This window comes from Chroicocephalus ridibundus, chromosome 9 (genome assembly GCF_963924245.1).
Source record: "Chroicocephalus ridibundus chromosome 9, bChrRid1.1, whole genome shotgun sequence".
NCBI lineage: Eukaryota > Metazoa > Chordata > Aves > Charadriiformes > Laridae > Chroicocephalus > Chroicocephalus ridibundus.
Window position 1 is genome coordinate 41,277,073 of NC_086292.1, and position 9,229 is coordinate 41,286,301.

Here is a 9,229-nt window from a genome sequence, read left to right on the forward strand (position 1 = left end):
AGTTGCTGGGAGCAGCTCAGAGAAAAGGTGCTGAGACCGGTCCCTCCTCCCAGGGAGGAAGGAGGGTGAGAGGAGCAAGCCTGCTGAAGCTCCCACGCTCTGAAATGTGATCCCACCACAGGCACCTCCCTGGGCCCCACCTCGCCCTCTCTGACATATATATGTCACTGGCCTTGGCCCACACGGGGGACGCGGGCTGACACGGTGTGCCAGGCCCCTGGGGATCCCTGTGGATGGAGCGGCCGAGGCACCAGGGAATGGCAAAGAACACGTACATGCGCTGGCGGCTCCCGCTTGTCTGCCTCCTCTGGGAGGTGGCCATGATCGTCCTCTTTGGGGTCTTCGTGCGCTTCAGCCCTGAAGCTGATGCGCACTGGGAAGAAGAGAAGCGAGAGATGAACCTGACCAGCGACATAGAGAACGATTTCTATTTCCGATACCCATGTGAGTATATGGGAAGCCTAGTCCTGGTGCTGGCTGGTCCCCATCCCATCCCAACCCATCCCATGCACCTATCCATCCTATCCCAACCCCGTCCATCCCAACCCCATCCATCCCATCCCAACCCATCCCGTCCCATCCCATGGCAGAGCCTGTCAGAGGTGACATCTCCACCGATTGCTGGAAAGTCGGGCTCTTGTCTTGAGGCTGGTTTAGGGCACACCAAGGAGCAAGAGAAAAGCCATGTGGCCCTCCAGTGCTCTTGGGGCTCTGTCAGCAGGGTACCGTGACACCAGTACCTGACGTCTTTTTTCCAGGAATAGGGCTGACGTCTTCCCAGCACCCTGCAAGTTTTGTCTTGCTGCCCCCTCCCTCGGCTCTGGATCAGAGCAAGCTTTTCTGTGCATACAGAGGAACGGCTGTCGAGATCCTGTGACATCTTCCTCCCCTTCCTGCGTCCTCCCCCTCACTAGCGAATTACCCTTTAGCAACTGGCATTTTGATGCCGGAGTCCTCCTAACCTGCCAGGTTCCCAGGGCTCTTGGGTCACTGCATCGTATTGCCACCGGGATTATTCAGGTGGTTAAAGCCCTTCTGGCCAGGCAGTGCCTTTGGCCGGCTTTGATCTCCAAGGCTGGTCATCTTTGTGAGCTGTTGGAAACAGACTGCTTCTGTAGGCAATTGTTTCCAAGGAAGCAACAGGCCTGAGTCATGCATCTATTTAGAACATTTCCATTAAAAACACCTGCTAAATCAAAGGAGCTATAGAAACCTGTAGCTGCTGAGGATTAGCTAGTTCAGAAAAGGATTTGCTTACAGAAACCTGCTGCTCAGCCAGCCTTCAGGTTAGGGTACGGCCATGGCTGCCCTGGGCTCTCCCTTGAGATCCACCCTTGGGACTAACCCCACACAGGTCAACGTGAAGCAGCAGCAGTGCCTGAAGGCTGCTCTTGTCATTGATGTGCTGGGAGGACATCAGGAGTCCAAGAAAGAGCTTGTAGGAGCTAAGGACATGACCTCTCTTCTGTCCTCATATCCTACCCCTGCTCTGCAGAGCCAAATATTCCCCCTCAAATGGCTGCACACAACTAAATCAACCGCAGAGCAACTGCTTAGCTTAGTTTAGCTTTGAATTACATTTCTGTTTCAGACCTGAGGAAGGGCTCACATGCCCAAAAGCACAGGTGGTTTTTCTCCATTATCTAATCAGAAGTATTTTCTCTCTGCAAAGATGGGCAAACATGGCAAGGCAGCCAGGCCCTGGCGTTTTGATCCCTGTGTCTATCCAGCACTGCTCAGAAGAGAGCACAATGGTTGAACATCCAAGGATCATTGGTATTAATATGTCTGTGACTGCTGCTGTCCATAGGACCTGTCCACAGTGGCAGTGGGAGGACTGACAGGTCCTCCAAGCCCAGGGATGACTGGGAAGGCAGGCAGAGGGAAGCCAATGCACGGTTGTGTCAGTGGTGCCCATTGCCAGGTCCAGTCAGTGTGACAACTCCTTCTCGCTTTGAATCGCACGTTGATATTCCTTAAAGGGTGACTCATCTGCTCTGTAGGGAAAAGAAATTATACTCTTTGGCACAGATAGTATTCCCAAAGCCCAAACACATCCTCTCAATAGTGATGGCAATTGTCTTCCCGCAAAAGCAGGGTCACAAAACCTTGAAGTCATGGCAGCACCTGGGCTGCCTCTGAGTAATGCCAAAGTTATTCTTCCCAAGGGAAAACAAATGCAAGGATTAGAAAAAGGCTTTAGACTGGGTGCAGTTTGAAGAAAGACTTTTCCTCCTGTGTTTCTGCAGGTCCTAACACGTAGTGGGGATCCTCTCTCTTTTCGGAGGGGACACAGTCCGCAGCTTTAACTCTGACCTGTGTATTTCTGCTTTTAGGGTGAAAGTGGGAATATGTAATGCAAATGCAGAAGATAATTCTAGCAGTGTATTGTGCTGCTTACGCTGGAAAAGAAAAGTAGGGAGAATAAATACAGCTGCAGAGGGAACGCCTGTGGGGTTGTATGGTAAAACCAGAGTTAGGAAGACTCATTCTACCGACACGCGGAGAAGTGCATTTGAAGTGACCTCTGCTGAACAGTGTCAGCTGCAGATCTTGCCTTCTTCCTTTTCTAATGAGTGATTTCATAGGCATGGAGGGCATTTTTAAAAACAAGCAGATTAACTCATCTCTGCAACATGGCATTGAATGGCTGGAGCCTGTCCAAATGCTTGTCCTTAAACAAGTTGCACGATCTTGTAAAGCACCAAAGGAAAAAAGCCACAGCTTCTGCAGAGCTGCACCTCACCCAAATCCTCACCCAGCCCTTAGTGGAAGCAGCCGATACAACCTCACTGTCCCCGCGGGACCAGATCTGGGGCTGCTGGATTTCAGGGGTAGAGCAGATTCTCAGTCACTGAATTTCCCTTGCCCTGAGTTTGTGCCTTCTCTGAGGCCCACAGACATTGCTGGTTATAGTGGTTGTAATGCTTTGTGCACTGCATAATGCAGAAATTGCTGATGTAGCTCTGTCGGTGTTGTATTTACCTGCTCTACTGCGTGGGTTTGCTCTTAGGAGTTTCCTATGGGGGATCCCAGCCGCGAGCCTCCTGCTCTTTCCATGGGCAAAGTGGCCTCCCGTATGAGGGTTTGCATGGTTCAGTTTGTAAGTATGTAGCATTTCAGCTCACTTAATTGCAAAGCAATCCTTATCTGATAGAAAACCGCAGCATTAAAAAGTACAGCAGGTTTACTGCACCAAGAAGTTCTTTCAAGAGGCTCAGGCAGGTTTGGTTTCCCCCAGGGAAGGGCATCTGAGGGGCTCGAGTTAGCAGGTCTGAGCCTTTGCGGGAAGAACTGGGTCTCTCTGGTTTAAGTACTCAAAATTTCACAAGGTGGGATCCCAGTCTCAAGGGTATTTTGCCACTGATTTCAGCAGCATTTTAAAAATGTATTTGTAAACTTACTTGTTCTTGAACTCTTCTTGCTCTGAGCCATCACCAGGACGCTGCATTGGATGGAGCTACCCAAAATGACCATTCATGTGTTTTTAACAAAACTTTACTGTTCATTTCACGTGACATTTTCTGAGTTTTTTACAAAAGGAGAAAAAACAATCTGAATAGAAGAATGTTTTCCCTTGTGCACGCCACTAGTCTTCAGTCTTCTCTTGCACACAGCTTTTAATAAACATTTTTTACTTTCAAGGCTGAGCCTTTTAACCAAAAGCCAGTTTCTGAAAGCTGAGCTATTTTCAGACTTAGAAACGTGGGGACATGGGACAAACACATATTTTCTCTTGATTTTTCCCCCCTACTGCCACTGATATGGTTAGTTTCCTTTCACCGCCGACTTCAAATGGCACTCACAGCCCTGCTGTCCCCACAGAGCTGACGGTCCCTTCCCTCTGTACAGCTTTCCAGGACGTCCACGTGATGATCTTCGTGGGCTTTGGCTTCCTCATGACGTTCCTCAAGCGTTACGGATTCGGAGCCGTGGGTTTCAATTTCCTCCTTGCTGCCTTTGGGATCCAGTGGGCTCTTCTGATGCAAGGCTGGTTCCACTCTTTCAAGAGTGGGAAGATCCTCATTGGAGTAGAGAAGTAAGGAGGAGCTGGGCTCTGGGATGCCACCCCTTGTCTGGCCAGTGGAAGATGTGGGATGGGAGCCTGTCCCTCTGTTATATGCAAACAAGTCTCTAAAATGTTGTCATCCCTCTGCATACCTGCACTTGCTTTCCACCTTTGAGCCCAAAGGTACTTGCCATTATGGTAGTACTGCTCAAAGGGCAATGTGAGACAAGCATCACCCCCGAGTCCCAAGACAAGCACCATGGCTGCCAGTGCTGAGAACATACATTATTTAAATAATTTGGAGGAAAGCACCTTTCCTGGATAGTATGTCAGAATGGGAGGAAGCTCAGTGGGAAATCCAGGACTGGCTCCTAATCACCTGTACATCTTTGGGTGGGTTCTCTAGAGCTGGGGGTGGGTAAGGGTGAGTTACAGAAGAGTACTTCCTCATTAAACCACTATTATCCTTCCCCTTTTCCAGCCTGATCAATGCTGATTTCTGTGTGGGCTCTGTGTGCATTGCCTTTGGGGCCATCCTGGGCAAAACCAGCCCCATACAGCTCCTTGTAATGACTTTGTTTCAAGTCACGCTCTTCGCGGTGAATGAGTACATCCTCCTCAACCTGCTTCACGTAAGGCTTTAGGCAGCACCCACTTGGTTCTGCTCCTTCCTCTCCGCATCTCTCCAAATTGTCTCCCTTTGCTATGGCTCCACCAAGTCACTGCCTTCATAAGCATTTGAAATGCGAGAATTCAGGCAGAAAAAGTAGACAGATTAGAAAAGAGGGGGTTGGGGGGGTAGGGTGTACTTCCCTGAGAAGAGAGATCTCCCTGACTTTTACACAGAAGCCTGGCAATTCAAGAGCACTGGGTCCCCTCATTGTGGCTTCCAAGGCAGAGAGGGAGTCTTAGTACAAAAGGCCAGTCATTCTCTTCATGCCTGAGATTTCCCTGTCATCTGTTTTCCCTGCTGGAATATGGGTGTTGTAGAAGGAAATCAAATGACAAAGAGAACAAGATGTCTGCTGATGGAGGCAGGGTTCCTGTCCTTTGAGAGAGGGCTTGGAACGCTGGGAGCCAAATAGGCCTCCAGAAGACTTGAGTGCACATGGGAGCCAACCTGGCTATTGCTGAAACCCACTTGCCATTGGGAAACTGCTCTCTGCTTTGATGCCTTCCATGGGGAAGCTAAGAGGAATGCCACAGCCATGCATGGGACTAAGTGAGCAGGATAGACAGCAGGACTATAGCATTTTTGTCCCATTTTCCCATGACTGAGTGCAGGCTGGACGGACGGGTGGGCAGACAAGCTGAGCATGATGCAAACCAGACCTCAGCTCCAAAACAAGTGGCGATTGCAGAAGCGAACCTCTGTTTTCCTATGGCTGCAGGTTAAGGATGCAGGTGGCTCCATGACCATTCACACCTTCGGAGCCTACTTTGGCCTCACGGTGACACGTATCCTGTACAGACCCAACCTGGAGCAGTGTAAGGACAAGCAGGGCTCCGTGTACCACTCCGACCTCTTCGCTATGATTGGTAAGTCAGCCTCTGCCTCACGGGTGCTGGTTTCTGCAGACCACTCAGCTGTAGAGGGCTGGTGACTCCTGTGTCTCTGGGAAAACCAAACTGAAACCAGGACCTGGGGCTGAGAAGCTCTATATCCTGGTCTTCCACCTCTCAGAGCTACTCAACTCTCTTCATCAGTGGCTGAGCTGAGATGGTGCCTAGGAAGACAAGGACGCATTTGGGATCCCCCTCTCTGCCAGCCCCTCCTGATGCTCGTCCCGTCATGGGGGGTGCAGCCCTGGGGCAGCAGGACTATGGGATTTAACTCCCCCCTGTGCAGAAAGATCTTCTTTAGAGGTTTTTTCAATCCCTGTATTCTCTCTTTTCCCATTCTCTTCTTTCTCCCCTCATCCCCATCCCACCAGGTACTCTGTATCTATGGATGTACTGGCCCAGTTTTAACTCAGCAATTTCTGATCACGGGGATGCCCAGCACCGGGCTGCCATTAACACATACTGCTCCCTGGCTGCTTGTGTCCTCACCACGATGGCCTTCTCCAGCATGCTGCAGAAGAAAGGCAAGCTTGACATGGTAAGCTGGGAGCAGAGCACCCTGTGCTGCCCAGGAGACTTATAGTGAGGTTGATCGAGGGTCCAGGAAAAAACTGGCGCTTGTCCTTCGCTGAACAGATGCTAGGTTTCAGGGTGTGATGATGCAACCAGCATCCAGGCAGAAACCCAGAGGCTGTATTCGATAAACAAGTGGGAAGTGAGTCCTGCAGTGCTTGAGGTGCAGGGTGATGCCCTGCACGTGGTGGACCTAAGTCACAGCAGAGACTGGAGCTGCTCTGCCCAGAGAGCTACTGATGGGCATGTTGCAGAGCCACGTTAGGCAGCCCTCTCCAGCAAGCTGAGCAGGGCCAGTGCGGCAGCTCATGAGCAATCGGGGGACTGACTTGTACGTGTTATGTGTGTGGGTGACATGTCTCTGTGACAGCGGAGCTTGCATGACACATGGGTGAGACAATTTCCATCTCATCACAACTCCCCACCCAGATTTGTGGATGCAAAGAACGTGTGTGGTACGGGGAGTGGGAGTCTATGTGCGCCTGTGCTACAGACAGAGGCTGCCTGTTCTTTTCCTCTTGTTTTTTTACCAACAAGCAGGAAAATGGGCTCTGATATTTCCTCTGGAAGCATTTTCAGAGCTGATTCTCCCACTTTACCATTTGCACCATCCCCAAGCAATTGTAATCTGACCAAGATGCCAGAACAGGGTGGTTACTTCTGCAGGTCCACATCCAGAACGCAACGCTGGCTGGTGGCGTGGCTGTGGGCACCAGCGCGGAGATGATGCTGACTCCATACGGCTCCCTCATTGTCGGGTTCATCTGTGGCATCGTGTCCACAGTGGGGTATGTCTACCTCACGGTGAGTGCTGCTCTGGGGGTCTGCAGCCCTGGTCCTGCTAAGGAGATCAGGGATGGATTCACTTCCCTTTGAGGGTCCCTGCTTTCCACCATCCCTTACGGAGATGCATTTCTGACTCCACTTACTGCCCCCAAAGGCTCAGGAAGGTTCAGTCTTCCAACAGGAGAGTGTTTGGAGCATATGTTGTCATTTTATTTTGAGCTTGCCTCACAGCTTTGTCTACAAGCCCTTAGCTCCTCAATAGGACACAATATCACTCTTCCTTCTCTGCTTATCCCAGTCTTCCACGGAAGGAACTAATCCTTTCCAGGGCTGTGCTCAGGTCCCTGATCTCTCTGTACCTCCCTTTCCCTCAGCCTTTTTTGGAGTCCAGGTTGCACATCCAGGATACATGTGGCATCCACAACCTCCACGCCATGCCGGGCCTTATTGGGGGCATTGTGGGGGCCATCACTGCAGCTGCAGCCACAGAGGATGTATATGGAAAGGAAGGGTAAGACAGCTTGAAACTCTTACATGAGAATAGATTTTACCTGGGGCTTCTTGGGCTGGGAGTGAGGAGCAATTAACAGCCCTTGTTAATTGTTCAGAATTTCCCCTTTCCCCTTCAAAAACATGGGGTGCACTGGCTGTGTTGGGCTTACTGAAGTGTAAAAGACTCATCTCTTGCAGCTGACTTCTGGTGGTCTCAAAAAGTGAGCCATAACCCGCTCCCTGGCATTGCTCCGGGGCACGGTGGGTGGGGAAGTGCTCCTCCCTCCATCCCTGCATTGTCTCGGGGGTCAGGTAAGGCTGAAGGAAACAAAAGAAATGTTTATATTTTGGGCTCCTCCTAGGTAAAACTTTGCCAGGGGCCAGAGAAGAAGGAAGCGAGAGGTGTTTTCTGTCATTGTGACACTCTCCTCGTCCATTGCAGAAGAGGGATGGGGATAGGGAGGAGTCCTCGAGGGAGCAGGGCAACGTGGCTCCTCCAGAGCCAGGCAAAATCCTGCCAGGAGCAATCCGCACCATTTCTGCCCTCGGCAGGTTCATCAAGGCCTTTGACTTCACTGGCGCGTACCAGACGCGGACACCCAGTGTCCAAGGAGGGTTCCAGGCAGCTGGCATTGTGGTGTCTCTGCTGATTGCTTTTGCCGGAGGGGCCCTTGTGGGTAAGAAGGGAAACATGGAGAGGGGAAGGTTGGGCTCAGCCTGTGGCTGCAAGGGAGGCATCCACGTACTCCTGCCCATGGCTGGATGCGTCCATCCCGCTCGCGTTGTGAGGGTTGCAGCCTCTGGCTTACTCGGTTGGAGCACGGGACACCGGGCAGCCAAGGTGGGAGTAAGGTCAAATGGGTTTGGAGAAAAGGGAGACTGGCACTGAGCACCGTTAGCCCCCTTGGCTGCCGGGACGGGTGGACTCCGGCCATCTGCACCCTGCCTGCGTCCCGCACGGCAGTATGGCCCCTGCCCACCACCCTGCCCGCCTGCTTCCAGGGGCCATCCTCAAGCTGCCCGTCTGGGGGGACGCCGCCGCCGAGAACTGCTTTGAGGACGACATTTACTGGGAGGTGAGCCGGGCCCCGGCCGAGGCGCTGCGGCGGCGTTCGGGGGCCGAGGCCGGCGGCGGGAGCGGGGCGGGAAGGCACAAGATGGCGCTGTCGCCCCGCGGCGCTGAGGCGGCTGTGTCGCCCCGCAGGTGCCGGAGGACGAGGAGAGCGACGCGTACCACATGCACAACCCCGACAAGCCCGCCTCGCCCTGACCAGCCCACAGCCCCCCGCCGCCCCCCGCCTCGGGAGCTTCCTCCTCAGGGGGGCGGCGGGGCTGCCCGCCATCTTCCCGCCGGCGGGGCTGCCCCCGCCGCCTCTTCCCCCGCCACCACAGGACCCCGGGCCCCGCTCCTGGAGGGGGTGAAGGCTCGTTTTCTCCCCGTGACGACGAGGCACCCTGCCTGGCCCTTCTCTGCCGCTTTTGTAACGAGCTGTTGTGAATAAAATAAAAACGTGTTCTTCTTTCCAGGCCTGTGCACCCGCGTGTGAGTAGTGGCACAGGACGGGATGTCGCCCGGACCCCGTCTCTCCCGCCAGTAGCACAAAGCAGCTACTGGGAGAGTTCTGGGCTGCTGGGGGTAAAGCGGAGGCACTGAGACGCTCCCGGTGTCTGGGGGGCTGAATTGGATGCACCAGCGATGTCAATGTGGGGATAGCGCAGGCTGTAGAGACGCTTGGCTTAGGACCAGGCGCCTTAAAATACAGCAGCTGGAGGAGGCAGCAGCCAGAGCTTCCACAGGCTGAGTCT

The 9,229-nt window shown here is 53.0% G+C and overlaps 1 protein-coding gene across 1 annotated transcript; it reads left to right on the top strand.

The window, feature by feature from the left end:
• RHCG (Rh family C glycoprotein) lies at positions 1-8,949 on the top strand. The gene is made up of 10 exons (XM_063347183.1): positions 1-444; positions 3,853-4,039; positions 4,491-4,641; positions 5,401-5,548; positions 5,944-6,110; positions 6,812-6,949; positions 7,306-7,442; positions 7,976-8,100; positions 8,426-8,499; positions 8,628-8,949. The coding sequence occupies exons 1-10, from the start codon at positions 234-236 to the stop codon at positions 8,691-8,693; spliced, it is 1,404 nt and encodes a 467-aa protein (XP_063203253.1). The 5' UTR covers positions 1-233; the 3' UTR covers positions 8,694-8,949.
• Positions 8,950-9,229: the final 280 nt, after the last annotated feature.